Source organism: Carcharodon carcharias, chromosome 7 (assembly GCF_017639515.1).
Source record: "Carcharodon carcharias isolate sCarCar2 chromosome 7, sCarCar2.pri, whole genome shotgun sequence".
NCBI lineage: Eukaryota > Metazoa > Chordata > Chondrichthyes > Lamniformes > Lamnidae > Carcharodon > Carcharodon carcharias.
This window is the reverse complement of record NC_054473.1, coordinates 6,064,986-6,084,133: the sequence shown is the minus strand read 5'-3', so window position 1 is coordinate 6,084,133 and position 19,148 is coordinate 6,064,986. Positions and strand designations below refer to the sequence as shown.

The window sequence follows — 19,148 nt, the reverse complement described above, 5'->3', positions numbered from 1 at the left end:
CACTAATACACACACGCACAGGGCACTGAACACACTAATATATGCACAAAGGGCAGTGAACACACTAATACACACAAACAGGGCAGTGAACACACTAATACACACACACACAGGGCAGTGAACACACTAATACACATGCACATAGGGCAGTGAACACACTAATACACGTGCACATAGGGCAGTGAACACACTAATACATGTGCACAGGGCAGTGAACACACTAATACACACACACAGGGCAGTGAACACACTAATACATGCACTCAGGGCAGTGAACACACAAACACACATACACAGGGCAGTGAACACACTAATAAACATGCACACAGGGCAGTGAACACACTAATACACGCACACAGGGCAGTGAATACTCTAACACACATACACAGGGCAGTGAACACACTAATACACACGCACACAGGGCAGTGAACACACTAATACACACACACAGGGCAGTGAACACACTAATACACGCACACAGGGCAGTGAACACACTAATACAGACACACACAGGGCAGTGAACACACTAATACACACACACACAGGGCAGTGAACACACTAATACACACACACACACAGGGCAGTGAACACACTAATACACACACACACAGGGCAGTGAACACACTAATACACATGCACACAGGGCAGTGAACACACTAATACACGCACACAGGGCAGTGAACACACTAATACACGCACACAGGGCAGTGAACACACTAATACAGACACACACAGGGCAGTGAACACACTAATACACACACACACACAGGGCAGTGAACACACTAATACACACACACACAGGACAGTGAACACACTAATACACACACACACACACAGGGCAGTGAACACACTAATACACAAACACAGGGCAGTGAACACACTAATATACGCACACAGGACAGTGAACACACTAATACACACACACAGGGCAGTGAACACACTAATACACACACACAGGGCAGTGAACACACTAATGCACGCACACAGGGCAGTGAACACACTAATACACACACACACACAGGGCAGTGAACACACTAATATACGCACACAGGGCAGTGAACACACTAATACACACACACACAGGGCAGTGAACACACTAATACACACACACATACAGGGCAGTGAACACACTAATACACACACACACAGGGCAGTGAACACACTAATACACATGCACACAGGGCAGTGAACACACTAATACACGCACACAGGGCAGTGAACACACTAATACACGCACACAGGGCAGTGAACACACTAATACAGACACACACAGGGCAGTGAACACACTAATACACACACACACACAGGGCAGTGAACACACTAATACACACACACACAGGACAGTGAACACACTAATACACACACACACACACAGGGCAGTGAACACACTAATACACAAACACAGGGCAGTGAACACACTAATATACGCACACAGGACAGTGAACACACTAATACACACACACAGGGCAGTGAACACACTAATACACACACACAGGGCAGTGAACACACTAATGCACGCACACAGGGCAGTGAACACACTAATACACACACACACACAGGGCAGTGAACACACTAATATACGCACACAGGGCAGTGAACACACTAATACACACACACACAGGGCAGTGAACACACTAATACACACACGCACAGGGCACTGAACACACTAATATATGCACAAAGGGCAGTGAACACACTAATACACACAAACAGGGCAGTGAACACACTAATACACACACACAGGGCAGTGAACACACTAATACACACACGCACAGGGCACCGAACACACTAATATATGCACAAAGGGCAGTGAACACACTAATACACACACACACAGGGCAGTGAACACACTAATACATGTGCAAAGGGCACTAAACATACTAATATACGCACACAGGGCAGTCAACACACTAATACACGCACACAGGGCAGTGAGCACACTAATACACACACAGGGCAGTGAACACACTAATACATACAAACAGGGCAGTGAACACACTAATACACATGCACACAGGGCAGTGAACACACTAATACACGCACACAGAGCAGTGAACACACTAATACACACACACAGAGCAGTGAACACACTAATACACACACACACAGGGCAGTGAGCACACTAATACACACACAGGGCAGTGAACACACTAATACATACAAACAGGGCAGTGAACACACTAATACACATGCACACAGGGCAGTGAACACACTAATACACGCACACAGAGCAGTGAACACACTAATACACACACACAGAGCAGTGCACACACTAATACACACACACAGGGCAGTGAACACACTAATACACATGCACACAGGGTAGTGAATACACTAATACACACACACAGGGCAGTGAACACACTAATACATGTGCACAGGGCAGTGAACACACTAATACACATGCACACAGGGCAGTGAACACACTAATACACACACACAGGGCAGTGAACACACTAATACACATGCACACAGGGTAGTGAATACACTAATACACACGCACACAGGGCAGTGAACACACTAATACACACGCACATAGGGCAGTGAACACACTAACACACATACACAGGGCAGTGAACACACTAATACACGCACACAGGGCAGTGAACACACTAATACACACACACAGGAAGTGAACACACTAATACACGCGCACAGGGCAGTGAACACACTAATACACACACGCACAGGGCAGTGAACACACTAATACACGTGCACAGGGCCCTGAACACACTAATATACGCACACAGTGCAGTGAACACACTAACACACACAAACAGGGCAGTGAACACACTAATACATGTGCAAAGGGCACTGAACATACTGATATACGCACACAGGGCAGTCAACATACTGATATACGCACACAGGGCAGTCAACACACTAATACACGCACACAGGGCAGTGAACACACTAATACATACAAGCAGGGCAGTGAACACACTAATACACATGCACACAGGGCAGTGAACACACTAATACACACACACAGAGCAGTGAACACACTAATACACACACACAGGGCAGTGAACACACTAATACACACGCACGCAGGGCAGTGAGCACACTAATACACGTGCAGAGGGCAGTGAACACACTAATACATGCACACAGGGCAGTGAACACACTAATACACACACACAGAGCAGTGAACACACTAATACACATGCACACAGGGCAGTGAACACACTAATACACACACACAGGGCAGTGAACACACTAATACACACACACAGGGCAGTGAACACACTAATACATGCGCACAGGGCAGTGAACACACTAATACATGTGCAAAGGGCACTGAACATACTGATATACGCACACAGGGCAGTCAACATACTGATATACGCACACAGGGCAGTCAACACACTAATACACGCACACAGGGCAGTGAACACACTAATACATACAAGCAGGGCAGTGAACACACTAATACACATGCACACAGGGCAGTGAACACACTAATACACACACACAGAGCAGTGAACACACTAATACACACACACAGGGCAGTGAACACACTAATACACACGCACGCAGGGCAGTGAGCACACTAATACACGTGCAGAGGGCAGTGAACACACTAATACATGCACACAGGGCAGTGAACACACTAATACACACACACAGAGCAGTGAACACACTAATACACATGCACACAGGGCAGTGAACACACTAATACACACACACAGGGCAGTGAACACACTAATACACACACACAGGGCAGTGAACACACTAATACACACACACAGGGCAGTGAACACACTAATACACACACACAGGGAAGTGAACACACTAATACACACACACAGAGCAGTGAACACACTAATACACATGCACACAGGGCAGTGAACACACTAATACACACACACAGGGCAGTGAACACACTAATACACACACACAGGGCAGTGAACACACTAATACACACACACAGGGCAGTGAACACACTAATACACACGCACGCAGGGCAGTGAGCACACTAATACACGTGCAGAGGGCAGTGAACACACTAATACATGCACACAGGGCAGTGAACACACTAATACACACACACAGAGCAGTGAACACACTAATACACATGCACACAGGGCAGTGAACACACTAATACACACACACAGGGCAGTGAACACACTAATACACACACACAGGGCAGTGAACACACTAATACATGCGCACAGGGCAGTGAACACACTAATACACACACACAGGGCAGTGAACACACTAATACACACAGGGCAGTGAACACACTAATACACACACACAGGGCAGTGAACGCACTAATACACACAGGGCAGTGAACACACTAATACACACACACAGGGCAGTGAACACACTAATACACACAGGGCAGTGAACACACTAATACACACACACAGGGCAGTGAACACACTAATACACACAGGGCAGTGAACACACTAACACATACACACACAGGGCAGTGAACACACTAATACATGTGCACAGGGCACTGAACATACTAATATATGCACACAGTGCAGTGAACACACTAATACACACAAACAGTGCAGTGAACACACTAATACATGTGCAAAGGGCACTGAACATACTAATATACGCACACAGGGCAGTCAACACACTAATACACGGGCACAGGGCAGTCAACACACTAATACATGCACACAGGGCAGTGAACACACTAATACATACAAGCAGGGCAGTGAACACACTAATACACATGCACACAGGGCAGTGAACACACTAATACACACACACAGAGCAATGAACACACTAATACACACACACAGGGCAGTGAACACACTAATACACATGCACACAGGGCAGTGAACACACTAATACACATGCACACAGGGCAGTGAACACACTATTACATGCACACAGGGCAGTGAACACACAAAGACACACGCACGCAGGGCAGTGAACACACTAATACACGCACACAGGGCAGTGGGCACACTAATACACATGCAGAGGGCAGTGAACACACTAATACACACGCACACAGGGCAGTGAACACACTAATACATGTGCACAGGGCAGTGAACACACTAATACACACACACAGGGCAGTGAACACACTAATACACGCACACAGGGCAGTGAACACACTAATACACACACACAGGGCAGTGAACACACTAATACACACACACAGGGCAGTGAGCACACTAATACACACGCACACAGGGCAGTGAACACACTAATGCACACACACAGGGCAGTGAACACACTAATACACATGCACATAGGGCAGTGAACACACTAATACACACACACAGGGCAGTGAACACACTAATACACGCACACAGGGCAGTGAACACACTAATGCATACATCACAGACTTAGATTCAGGATATTCAGGGGTGAAATCAGGAAACTTTTTTTCACACATCTGGAACTCTCTCCCCTTAAAAGCTGTGACTGCTGGGGCACAACTGGAGCTTTCAGGACTGGGATAGATGGATTTACTGATAATAAACTGCTAAATGTTTAACTTCTTCCCGATTTGACGAGAGTGCTTCAACCTGAAACATTGGATTGAATTTTCCCGGCCAATTGGAGATGGTTTAGAGGCGGTGGGGGGGTGGGGTGGGTGGTGGTGGGCGGGGGGTGGTGGTGGGTGAGAGGGGATGGCTGGGAAATTACTGGAAAGCCCTGCCGGGGTAGTTCCTTGACACTGTCCTGCTTCTGGGTGACATTGCCGGGGCCAGCAGCTTGCTCCATGAAGGTGTGCAGGCAATGAAGTCAATCAAAGCCCCAATCAAGGGCAGTTTTCCTTTCAGCGCTGTACCTACCCCAGTGTCACCCCATCCCTACTGTGTCAGGAACCCGACAATGGATGAAAACTGGCTTCATGGTGGGAGCTCTGATCCGCGGCTCAATTCAGGGTTTACATTAATATCCTGCAGTGATTGACAAAGGGGATCTATCCCTAAACATCAGGCGCTGCCCTTGCTGCAACTTCACACAATTGATGGTTCCATTAACTCTGCCTAGCTGCAATGGCAGCCACTTCCTTCCCTCTCAAGGACCCTCCATGGTGACACTGCCACTCTGGCTGGCATCGCCTACACTGCGAGGGTGATCAGGGGCCCTTATCCCGAGGGCCACACTGATCAGACCCCCCCGGTGCCAGAGCCCAGCTGCTATGCCCTATTGGGTGGTGGCTCCTTAATTGGTCGCCTTTGGGAAGGACGCATCTAGCCCGGCTCCACAGCCAAATTCCCAAACTGGAATTTATCCCAACGTCGGGATTGGCATGTTAGTGGCAAAATTCAGCCAATTAAGCTCAGTCTCTGGTGCTGTCTGGCCTGCTGAGTACTTCTAGCATTTTCTGTTTTTATTCCAGTATCCAACAGTATTTTGCTTCCAATCGATTTTTATTGGGTGAAAGGTTTTGAGGGGTATGAAGCAAAGGCAGGTGAATAGACTTGAGGTTCAGATCAGCCAGGGTCTAGTAGAATGATGGAGCAGAATCGAAGGGCTGAATGGCCTCCTCTTGCTCCTACAACCAGTGTAACCTTTGGTGGAAACCTGCACGTGTGGGTAAAGGGTTTGTTTGTGCCCCTTTATCATTGTTGGAGGGGCCAGGGGAAGTTGGTATGTCCCAGTTAAAAATTCTGTGACTTTCTTTATCAATTCTAAATAATGACAAAAGAGAGTGGACTGTCCGTCCCCTGGGGTAGGGGCAGAATTCTGGCATTTGGGGGTGGTGGGGTTGGGGGTGTGTGAGGATGAGGTACCCGGATCCTACGGTTTCTGAAGTTATGAAGAAAATTAACTTTGTTTTCCATTAGTGACCTCATCAAAATATTCAACTAATCAGCCGTGAAATGCCTTTCAACGAAACCTTGCCCATTATTACTCAGAATTACACAGAATCTACAATCATTCCATCCAAAAGGCTGGTGCTGCTGTTCATGTTCCACATGAGCCTCCTTCTACTCTATATCAACTCACTCTTATCAACATATCCTTCTATTCCTCTCTCCCTCAGCCGCTTGTCGAGCTTCCCTTGGTGGAAGAATCAAGGACGAGAGGGCACAGATTTAAGAGAACTGGCAAAAGAAGCAATTGGCAAGAGAAGCAATGGAGAAATGAGGAGTAGCTATTTTCACGCAGCAAGTGGTTAGGATCTGGAATGCGCTGCCTGAGAGTGGAGTGGAGACAGATTCAATCCAGGCGTTTAAAAGGGAATTAGATTATTATCTGGAAAGGAAAAACGTGCAGGGTTATAGAAAGAAGGTGGGATAATGGCGCTAGGTAGACTGTTTGGGGAGCTGGCATAGACAGGATGGACCAAATGCCTTCCTTCTGTGCTGTAACCATTCTGTGATTCTGTGATTGTCTCAATACTACTCACCTCAACCACTCCCTGTGGGAACAAGTTCCACATTCTCACCACTGCCTTGGGTAAAGGAATTCCTTCTGAATTCTGATTTGTTGGGACGATCTTATATTGATGTCTCCTAGTATTGGTGTTTCCCCACAAGCGTGTGCAGACTAATGGCCATCGATATAGAGAATCTGTCTCATCAGCTGATTGGTGAAGGGCTCAGTCACTTTGACCCTAATGTCAGATTCTGGTATCTCAGCGACTGCAGATTCATTACCAGCGGCTGCTGTCCAGGAAATTTGGGGAGGAGGTTCACAGACTCACAGGATGGTTAAAGCACAGAAGGAGGCCATTCAGCCCATCATGTCTATTCTAGTTATGATCTGAAACTGTTGAACTCAGTGTTGGGTCAAGAAAACTGGAAAGTACCTTGTGGAAAGCTGAGGTGCAGCTCTTAGAGTTTCCGTTTGATTCAGCACTTACCACCACCCAACCTCAGCACTCATTTCAGCAATCACCCATCATCCTTCTGTCATTTAATTTCTCCTGTACTCTATCCTACCACAGACATTTCTTTCTTCCCCTCCCTGCTTTACCTGCCTCTGTACTTGTTTAAACCCCTGATACATCACCAAATTTTCTGTTTTGGCAAGACTTCATTGACCTGAAATGTGGGGAAGAATCTTCCATTCTGGAGTCTAAGTTCGGTGGCAGGAGCAGAAGTCGTAGTGATTTCTGTTGGGGGGCAGAACTCACATGACCTTGTGCTGCTCAGTTCATTACTTATGAATCAGTGCGGAACACAACAATTCTTGCAGCGGGAGCAGTCAGGAGGTCTCCCTCCCTGCCGTTACCTCATAGGGTTGAAGATCCAGGTGCCATATTTAAAGGGCATATGGACAGCCTCCCTCCCATTCCCCCATTAGCCTGCCTCCCAGGTACAGTGTCCGTTCCACCCATCCACCATATCCCCCACTTCCAGCCTTTGTGCAACTTGTGCTACCAGCATCCAATATGGTATAGAACGGGCGTAAAGAGGACACAGAGGCTGTCAGTTGAATCTAGATCTACCTTTTTCAGCCTCCAGTGTTTGGTTCTAACTTCAGTACAGGGGAAGAAGCTGATTGGTGAGTAACCGGTAAGTTATTCTACATATAATAAATAGTTTATAAAAGTTAAGGTATGGCGGGGCAGCTCGGCCCAGTGGGATGTGCATCCTGTGGAATTTGGGAAGTCATGTGTCCTGGACAAACACATCTGCAGGAAGGGCCACCGGCTGCAGGAGCTTGAATTCTGGGTTTTGGAACTCCGGCGGTGGCTGGAGTCACGGTGGTGCAACCACGAGGCTATGAACCACGTGGATAGCACGTTTAGGGAGGTGGTCACACCACAGGTTAGGAGTGTGCAGACAGAGAAAGAATGGGTGACTGCCAGGGAGTCTAAGAGAACCAAGCGGGTGGTGCAGGATTCCCCGAGTCAATATTGCTAACCAGTTTTCCATTTTGGATAACTGGGAGGTCTCCTCAGAGGACAGTAGCAGGAGCCAAGAATGTGGCACCACCAGGTGGCTCAGCTGCACAGGATGGAACAAAGAAAAGTGGAAGAGCAATAATGATAGGGAATTCGTTAGTTAGGGGAACAAAAAAACATTTCTGTGGCCAGGGACATGACTCGAGGATGGCTTGTTGCCTCCCTGGTGCCAGGGCCAAGGATGTCACCGAGCAGCTGTGGGACATTCTTCTGGGGGAGGGTGCACAGTCAGAAGTTGTGGTCCATATTGGTACCAAACATAGGTACGAAGAGGGATGAGGTCCTGAAAGCAGATTTTAGGGAGTTAGGAAAGAAATTAAAAAGCAGAACCTCAAAAGCTGTGAACTCAGGACTGCTCCCAGTACCACATGCTAGCGAGCATAGGAATACAAGGAGTCAGTGGTTGAACATGTGGTTGGAGAAATGGTGTAGGAGGGATGGCATTAGATTTCTGAGGCTTTGGGACCATTTCTGGGGCAGGTGGGACCTGTACAAGATGGACGGGCTGCACCTTAGCAGGATCAGGACTGACATCCTTGCAGGGAGGTTTGCTAGTGCTGTTGGGAGGGTTGGGAACCTGAGCGGGAGCTCAGATTGGAGGGAAGCAAAACTGATAACAGGAAGTAGAAAGGTAGTAAGTGAAATTAGAAGGCAGACAAAACAAAGGCATCAAATAGTGTCAGAATGCGTAGTAATATTCAAAAGGCAAAGTTAAGGGCACTCTATCTGAAAGCATGCAGCATTCACACAGTGTAGATTATTTGAAGGCACAAATAGAGGTAAATGAGTTTGATTTAATTGCTATTATGGAGACGTGGTTACAGGGTGACCAGGACTGGGAATTGACTATTCAAGGATATTCATCATTTAGGAAAGACAGGTAAAAAGGAAAAGGAGGTGGGCTGGTGCTGTTAATAAGGATTGATCAGTACATTGATGAGAGAGGATCTTAGATCACAATGAAGATGTTGTCCTTTGACAGCACCTTCCAAACCCATGACCACTACCATCTAGAAGGACAAGGGCAGCAGACACATGGGGAACACCACCACCTGGAAGTTCCCCTCCAAGCCACACACCATCCTGACTTGGAAATATATCGCTGTTCCTTCACTGTCACTGGGTCAAAATCCCTTCCTACCAGCACTGTGGGTGTACCTACACCGCATGGACTGCAGCGGTTCAAGAAGGCAGCTCACCACCACCTTCTCAAGGGGCAACTAGGGATGGGCAATAAATGCTGGCCCAGCCAGCGAAGCCCACATCCCATGAATGAATAAAAAAAAATACACCACCAAACAGTAGTGCTAGGGTCAGGCAAGGTATAAGTCAGGAAATTAGAGCTGCATTGGGACATGGGATATACAGTAATAATGGGTGATTTCACATTACATATAGACTGGGTAAATCTAATTAGCACTAATGCTGTGGAGGATGAATCCCTGGAGTGTGTACATTATATGGTCTACAACAAACGTACAAGACACAAAAATCCAACAGGAAAGGCTAAAAAAAAGAAATTAAAGATGGCGTTAAATGAAAGGAAGTGGCTTTTAAGGTTTCCAGAAAAAGTGGTAACCCCAACGATTGGGAGCAATTCAGAAGCCAGCAAAGGAGGACCAAGAAACTGAATAAAAAAGGGGAAAAGAAAATATGAGTGCAAGCTGGTGAGAAACACAAAGGCGGACGATAAAATTTTATTGAGGTATGTAAAAAGGAAAGGTTAGCAAGGGAAAATGTAGCTCCATTTCAGGTGGGAACAGGGGATTTTTTTAATGGAGAATAGAGAAACGTGGAGAAACTAAGCAATTACTTTGTGTCTGTCTTCACAGAAAATCTCCCAGAAATGCTGGGGAAACCAAGGACCTTGTGAAAATGAGGAAGTAGAAGAAATTAGTATTAATAAAGAGGTAGTACTTGAAAATTAATTGGATTGAAGGTCGATAAATCCCCTGGACCTGATGACCTACATCCCAGAGTGTTGAAAGAGGTGACTATAGAGATAGTGGGTGTATTGGTGATTATCTTTCAAAATTCTATAGATTCCGGAAGGTTCCTGCAGACTGGAAAGTAGCAAATGTAACCCTACTATTTAAGAATGGAAGGAAAGAGAAAATGGAGAACTATAGACCTGTTAGTTTGACGTCAGTAGTAGGGAAAGTGTTAGAATTTATTTTTAAAGGATGTAATAATTAGACACTTAGAAAATAATGATTTAATTGGGCAGAGTCAACGTTGATTTATGAAAGGGAAGTCGTGTTTGATAAACCTGTTGGAGTTTTTTGAGGATGTTACTTGTAGCATAGATAAGGGAGAACCAGTGGGTGTGGTGTATTTGGATTTTCAGAAGGCTTTTGATAAGTTCCCACTCAGGAGGTTAGTAAACAAAATTAAAGCTCTTGGGATTGAGGTAATATGCTGGTACAGATTGAGAATTGGTTAACCGTCAGAAAACAGAGAGTATGAATAAACAGGCCATTCTCAGGATGGCAGGCTGTTACTAGTGGGATACCACAATGATTAGTGCTCGGGCCACAGCTGTTCACAATTTATGGAAATGATTTGGATGTGGGGACCAAATGTAATATTTCCAAATTTGCTGATGACACAAAACTAGATGGGAATGTAAGTTGTGAGGAGGATGCAAGGGGGCTTCAAGGGGATTTGGACAGGTGAAGTGAATGGGCAAGAACATGGCAGTTGGAATATAATGTGAATAAATGTGAGGTTACCCGCTTTAGTAGAAAAAACAGAAAGGCAGAGTGAATCTTAAATGGTCAGAGGTTGGGAAGTGTTGATGTCCAAAGGAACCTGGGTGTCCTTGTTCACGAGTCACTGAAAGCTAACATGCAGGTGCAGCAAGCAATTAGGGAGGCAAATGATATGTTGGCCTTCATCGTGAGGGGATTTGAGTACAGGAGTAAAGATGTCTTGCTGCTTTTATAGAGCCTAGGTGAGACCGCACCTGGAGTATTGTGTACAGTTTTGGTCACCTTATATAAGAAAGGAGATACTTGCCATAGAGGGACTGCAACAGAGATTCACCGGACTGATTCCTGGGATGGCAGGATTGTCTTATGAGGAGAGATTGAGGAAACTGGGCATGTATTCTCTAGAGTTTCGAAGAATGAGAGGTGATCTCATTGAAACTTTCAAAATTCTTACAGAGCTTGACAGGGTGGATGTGGATGGGATATTTCCCCTGGCTGGTGAGTCTAGAACCAGGGGACACAGTCACAGAATAAGGGACAGGCCATTTAGGACTGAGATGAGAGGAATTTCTTCACTCAGAGGGTGGTGAATTTTTGGAATTCTCTATCCCAGAGGGCTGTGGAAGTTCAATCAGTGAGCATGCTCAAGAAGATACAAATTACATCAAGGAATAGTGGGGAAAAATGGCGCTGAGGTAGATGATCCGCCATGATCTTATTGAATGGTGGAGCAGGCTCGATGGGGCTGAATGGCCTATTCCTGCTCCTATGTTCCTAGTCAAGCTTTGAGCAGTCCCCAAGAAGGTGAAAGTAGTATGTACCCATCTCAAGTGGTGGAAGAAGTCAAGCTTGCCAGGTCCATGCCACTTATACACAGTTGTAAAAGTGAATGTTCTAATTTCTCGGTAATTAATTTGGAGGGAAACTTAATTCCGGCGAACTGGCTGTTTTAATGAACATGTGCTTGACATGCTGATGCATGCAAAAGGTATTCCCGACATTGATCATCAGGAAGCTTGACCTGCCTTTAACCCACCTTTAAAATCCAGAGAACAGAATTCTGACAGTTCATCCCATCGTCGGGAAAGTGATTTTTGGCCTCTCACCAAATTAAGTTCCCTTACCCACCAAGCTCATCCTGGCAGGACTGGAAGTTTCAGCTGGTTGACTTTGTTTCTCTCTCCTCAGATGCTACCAGGCCTGCTGAGACTTTATTTCAGATTTCCGGCATCCGCAGTATCTTAGTTTTGATTTGGAGGCTGCTGCTATTCTAACATGTAAAGCACAACAACATGGGGTGGTTGAAAGACATCAGGAACTGTGAAAATGCATCTGATTGGGAGTTTCGGACAAATCAATGGAATGAGTCTCCCCTTTAATGTTGGAATCATGGGAACCCAGTGAATCAATTTGATTGGGTGAAAGTAATCTGACAAATTAACTATACAATTAACCCTTTCCTTTCAGGTTGATGAAGCAGCTCTAACAAAACGACACCAGCAAGGCTGGTTAATGCAGATCACCAACAACCTGGACCAATGCATAGCTCAAATCAGGTATGACTGTCTTCTCAGTATCCCCCAAGTCCATTATCCCTCCCCATATCTCCCAGTCCCAACTTCTTCCTATATCCCCAATACCACCTTCTCCCCATATCCCCAAAACTGACTTCCCCCCATATTCCCCATTACCACCTTCTCCCCATATTCCCAATCCTGATTTCTCCCCACATCCCCAATCCCAACTTCTCCCCACATCCCCAATCCCACCTTCTTCCCATATCCCTCAATACCACCTTCTCCCCATATCCCCAATCTCACCTTCTCCCTATATCCCCAGTCCCAACTTCTCCCTATATCCCTCAATACCACCTTCTCCCCATATCCCCCAATCCCAATTTCTCCCCCTATCCCGCACTCCCAACTTCTCCCCATATCCCCAGTCCCAACTTCTCCCCATATCCCCAATCCCACCTTCTCCCCATATCCCCAGTCCCAACTTCTCCCCATATCCCCCAATCCCAATTTCTCCCCCTATCCCGCAGTCCCAACGTCTCCCCAAATCCCGCAATACCACCTTCTCCCCATATCTCCCAACCCCACCGACCCACCTTTTCCCTCTATCCCTCAACCTCATCTCCCCACCCTGTCCTAATGTGCTCCAGCCACACATCCCCTCAACTCATTACAACCGTCTGACGGTCCAGATTTGGGCTAGTGCAGCCATGGGCAGCTGGCCACAGGGTCATTCCTGGGGTCAGGGTGTGGGGCTGTGTTTGCAATCAGAGCCACAGTCTGGATTATTTCTCTAAACCCCAGAGGTTCACTGTTGACCCACAAGGATAATTAGCTCTGCGCTGCCAGGAGAGTGCACAGCGCAATGGCAAAATGGTAGCCGATGGCCTCCTTATGTCACAAGGTCCCTCATTTGGATAATAAAAAGGCCTAATACCCAAAACAGGTATTTGGACCACCCAATGGAGGGCCCTCTGTAAAAAATGGTGACAGTCGGAGTCCCTTTGTTAACAAGTCAAGTGACGACCCAGCAGACTCTACTTTAAGGCCATTAGTGCCTTACTAGAGCCAATCTGGCCAAGTTTAAATTTACCCCTTCCCTCATCTCTCAGCCCTTTCTCTCTCTGGCCATCAATTGACCCAACTTGCAGTTGCTCCTTCAATGCACTTCCATAGGGAACTATTCTACACCTGAACTTCCCTTGGGCTGAAATAAAAGTTCTGCCTAACTTCTCCTCATTCCTAATTTCCCAGTGTTTCATTGAGATCCAACTCTTTCCCAATAGAGAACAATCTGATGTAGGAACAGAAGGAGGCCGGTCACTGCTCTGCCATTCAATTAGGTCATAGGTGATCTGCAGCTTAATGTCATTTACCTACCTTACTGTAAGCCTTGATATACTTTCTCAACAAAAATCTATCAATCTCAAGATTCTGGATCAACTTTTGCCCTTTCCTTTTGTAATCTTGGAAATTAATTTAGATTTGATTCAGTATGAAGAAAGGATAATTTGACTATCTTCTGCCAACTTGCAGAAAGTCATTTTGTATTTGTCGACTGCCCTTTCCAATTCCTCTTAACCTCCGAATCCCTCATCCTCCCCTCTCTTCCTCTCTTCTCTTCCTCCACTCTCACCCTCCAATTTCATCCTCAATGTGTTGAGATCAAGTACATCAGTTAATCAACTTGATTTACCAGAATTTTGCCAGGGGGTGTATGGGACATGTTTGTACCCTTGAGCCCCTGCTAAGCATAGACCCACGGCAAGAAGAATGTGGTTGGGGCAAACCAGCATCCTGCAACTCTCCAGTTGTCATTTCTGACTGCAGATAGCTGGTTGTGTGCACCAGCTGTCATACACTGGGATCCCAACTTGGCAGTCATACATAACTAAGTGCCGGGCCCATCAGCTGTTGTGGTGTGGGGAGGTCACCCCTTCTAACTGCATGAAGACTGGGAATGGTGGACGAGGCAGACAATCCTAACAAGTTAGTAAGACAATGGCTCAGAAGATGGAGACCAGGTGAGGTCTGTGACACATCCGGGGCACTGTCATGACGCTTACAAAGGAAAATGGCCATTCATCTATGATAAGTCTGGGACTTCACACAGTATAAGCCCCAGTTAGTCATGGAAAGGATGGCGCAAGACAGATGAGGGTGACATACTTTAACAGCAGATCTCCTGGTAGGAATAGCTACACAATGGACTGGCAGGACCAGAGAAGAGGGATTTCATTAATGTGGAGAGACAGGAGAAGCTAGGATTGGTCTCCTTAGAGCAGAGAAGGTTAAGGGGAGATTTAACCGAGATGTTCAAAATCAATGAGGGTCTTTAAGCGAATAAACAGGGAGAAACTGTATCTACTCGGGTGAGGGTCAGTAACCAGGACAGAGGTTTAAGATAATTGGCTAAAACTGCCGGAGAAGATGAAGGAAATTGTTTTAAGGCAGTGAGTTGTTTGATCTGGAATGCACTGCTTGAAATGACAGTGGAAGCAGATTGAATAACAACTTTCGAAAGGGAATTGAAAAGGAAACATTTTTAGGGCTTTGCAAAAAGATTGGTGGAGTGGAACTAACTGGATAGCTCTTTCAAAGAGCCAGAACAGGCACGTTGGGCCAAATGTACTCCTCCTGTGCTGTAGCATCCTATGATTCTTTGAAATGGCCTTCCTCACCTGTCGCTATCATCTCAACTCCCACGCTAACTCATTGCTTTCCACAATCACCTCTCTCTCCCTCCCTTCCTTGTAAAACTTGCACCCTTCAAAACCCAAGCTTGACATTGCCTGCCAATGATGTCTTACTTTCTGAGCTGCTTCAACTTTTGATGCTGCCCAGCAGTGTAGGCCTGAGAGACCCCGTGCTCAAGGGAGGGGTGCTACATAAATGCAAGTTCTTTCTTTCTACCTGGTTTACACAATGGAAGGGAAGAGCTTCCAATCTGACAGCAGCAGAATTTCTTGCATTAGTTGGAATGCTCCAATTCTGTAGCGTGTGCCCTAGCACTCCAGATGTGCAACTGGTTCTGATGAAAAGCGGCATCAACATCTGTAACTGGGGTAAACGAATCCTGCCACCCAGCCTTGGAGTGTCACAGTGGCGACAGAACATCTGGAATAAATGCACTGGACGGAAAATCTCCTTTAATGTTGGATGTGAAGGAAAGGCTGATCAAGCAGATGGAATGTATTTGTGAAACCTCAGCTTGCCTTTGCGTGTCAGTTGTGAAAGGAATCCTATAAGTTTCTCTTTGCATTAATTATTTCCAGTCAGACAAGGTGGAGTCTGCTGTGTGAGGCTTCCTTTCTCCATTTCTAGTTGGATCAGAAATATGAATTTCTGCCTCTCTTTTATCCCTCTGCCTCTCTGTCTTTTTTCCTTTGTTTCTCTGTCTCTTTCGATCCATCTCTCTCTCTCTCTCTATCTCGTTCTCTTTCTCTCTCTCAATCTCCTTGTTTCCTTTTCCCACCTTTTATTTCATTTGTTTGTGTCTCGGGCGTTTTGCTCCTTCTCTGTTTTGACTGTTCTCTGAAAGTGAAATTAGTTTCCGTTAGAGTCATCACTGGCCGGGGGCACCATGTAAAACAAGCAGATGAAAACTAATGTCAACCCCATCCCCAGCCTGGCTCTCGCTGGCTGCTATCGTTCTCTCTATTCCAATGCTCTCCTGACTGGCCTCCCATCATTCACAAACTTCATAAACTTCAGCTGATCCAAAACTCCGCAAGAACCCAGGAAAGAGGAGCGGGAATGGGCCCTTTGGCTCCTTCAGCCTGCTCCACCATTCAGAAAGATCATGGCTGATACGATTGTGGCCTTAGCTCCACTTTCCTGCTGCCTGTATCCCAACTCACACAAAGTCCCATTCTCCCATCACTCCCTGCGCCTGCTGACCTGTATTGGCTCCCAATATGGCAACACCTCCATCTTCCAATTCTCATCCCTGTGTTCAAATCCCTCCATGGCTTTCACTGCTCCTTATCTCTATGACCTGCTCCTCCTCCAATCCTGGAGCTTCACACATCCCCAATTTTATTCGCCCCACCCGTTGGCAGCCAAATCTTTGATGACTGAGCCACATAACGAGATAATAGGGCAGGTGATCGACAGCTTGGTCAAAGAGGTAGGTTTTTTTGAGCATTTTAAAGGAGGGGTGAGAGGTAGAGGGGTGGAGAAGTTTATTGTAGGAATTCCAGAGCCTGGGGCCCAGGTAGTGCAGGCATGGCCTCCAATAGCGCAGGAATGGAAAGCAGGGATGTGCAAGAGTCCAGAAGTGGAGGCGCAGGAACCTCGGAGGGTTGTAGGGTTGGAGGAGATCACAGAGATGGGGAGGGATTTTTTTTTGTGTCAGCCTTGTCAATGAGCTTTTGTAATAAATATAGATGGACATGAATGAGGGGTTGCTCGATCCCGATATTTTATTGCCCACCTGCGCCTCTCAGGGGTTGGGGGTGGGGCTGAAAGTCGAGGCCAACCTATCTATCATAACCTATGTCCTACTTTACACATCCCTCATTGGCTGCCCTGTCTCTGTCCGAATGTGACGCTTTTGCTGATTCCAGTGGCTCGGTAAACAAGTTAAAGATGTAAACTCTTGAAACTGATGAACTAAACTCTGTTCTTTTGCTGAATTTCAGGGAGGCTCGACAAAAGAAAATGACCCTCAGTCTTGGTTACCATGGTAACGTGGTGGACCTTTGGTAGGTGACAGCGATCAAATCCTGAGGACTGGAAGTCTTCAATCCAGAGATTGTGATTTACATTCTTCACTTCCTAATTGATTCATAAACGTTTAGTGAACTCCCCTTTCTTTGCACTTGATTTATAAAATCAAGGATCTCACTAAGCTTTTCACCAGCCTTATTCTCCCTTCTAAGTCCTTTCAAAACAGCACCTACCTGCATGACTATGCTGCTCCTCACTTGCAGAGAGGCTTCTCAAGGCTTCTGGGGCCTTGCTGTGCACAAATTGGCTATCATATTTCCCTACATTACAACAGTGACTACACCTCCAAAATAATTCATTGGCTGTCAAATTCTTTGGGATGTCTTGATGTGCTGAAAGGCTCTATTTAAATGCAAGTCTATTAAGCTGTCCTGCATTATGAGCTACAAATTGAAAGAACATGAGAACCTGGAAATACAGAACCACAATAACTGACTTGGTGACAGCAACATAGGAATATACCCAGCTCCCGACTCCATCTCTCTCCCTGGCAACAGTCTGAGATTAAACCAATCTGTTCACAACCTTGGTGGCACACTTAATCCTGAGATGAGCTTCTGTCCTGACATCCGTGCCGTTTTTAAGACCCCTATTTCCTCCGTTACATCACCTGACTTTTCCCCTGTCTCAGTTCATTTGCTGCTGAAAGCCTCATTCACTTATTTGTTACCTCTAGACTCAACTATTCCAATACTCTCATGGCTGGTCTCCACACTCTACTCTACGTAAACTTGGCGTTATCCAAAATTTAACTGGCCGTATCTTAACTCGCAGCAAGTCCACTTCCCCTATCACCCCTGTGCTCCTAGTCTCAATGTCAAGACTTTAAAATTATCATCCTTGTTTTCGAGTCCTCCATGGCCTAGCGCCTAGTCCTTCCCCATCTCTGTAATCTCCTCCAAGCCTACAACCCTCCACGATCTCTGCGCTCCTCTAATTCTGGCCTCTTTCTCATTTCTCATTTTTATTGCTCCACCATTGGTGGCTGTGTCTTCAGCTGCCTCAGTCCTACACTCTGGAATTCCCTCCCTACACCTCTCTGCCTTGCTACCTCACTTTCCTTCTTTATACCACTCCTTAAAACCTACCCCTTTGACCAGGCTTTTGGTCACCTGACCTAATATCTCGTTGTGTCTAGATGTCATACTTTGTTTTATAATGCTTCTGGGAAGTGCCTTCATTTTGTTAAAGATGCTACCTAAATATGTTGTTGTTGATGGCTTTAAAGAGGGTACAGCACAGATTCACTAAGATGCTACCTGGTGTGAGAAAATACAAACACAAAGAAAGACTCGGAAAATTGTGCCCTGTTATTGTTAGAACACAGATCACCAGGCAACATGATAG

General features: G+C 46.1%; 1 protein-coding gene across 1 annotated transcript in view; it reads left to right on the top strand.

Moving 5' to 3' along the window:
- The window catches only part of uroc1 (urocanate hydratase 1), a 226,309-nt gene that overhangs the window by 56,757 nt on the left and 150,404 nt on the right, over window positions 1-19,148 (top strand). Inside the window, exons 9-10 of the mRNA XM_041191845.1 lie at window positions 13,024-13,112; window positions 17,714-17,776. Coding sequence (XP_041047779.1) covers window positions 13,024-13,112; window positions 17,714-17,776 — 152 coding nt within the window. The remainder of the gene's footprint in view (window positions 1-13,023; window positions 13,113-17,713; window positions 17,777-19,148) is intronic.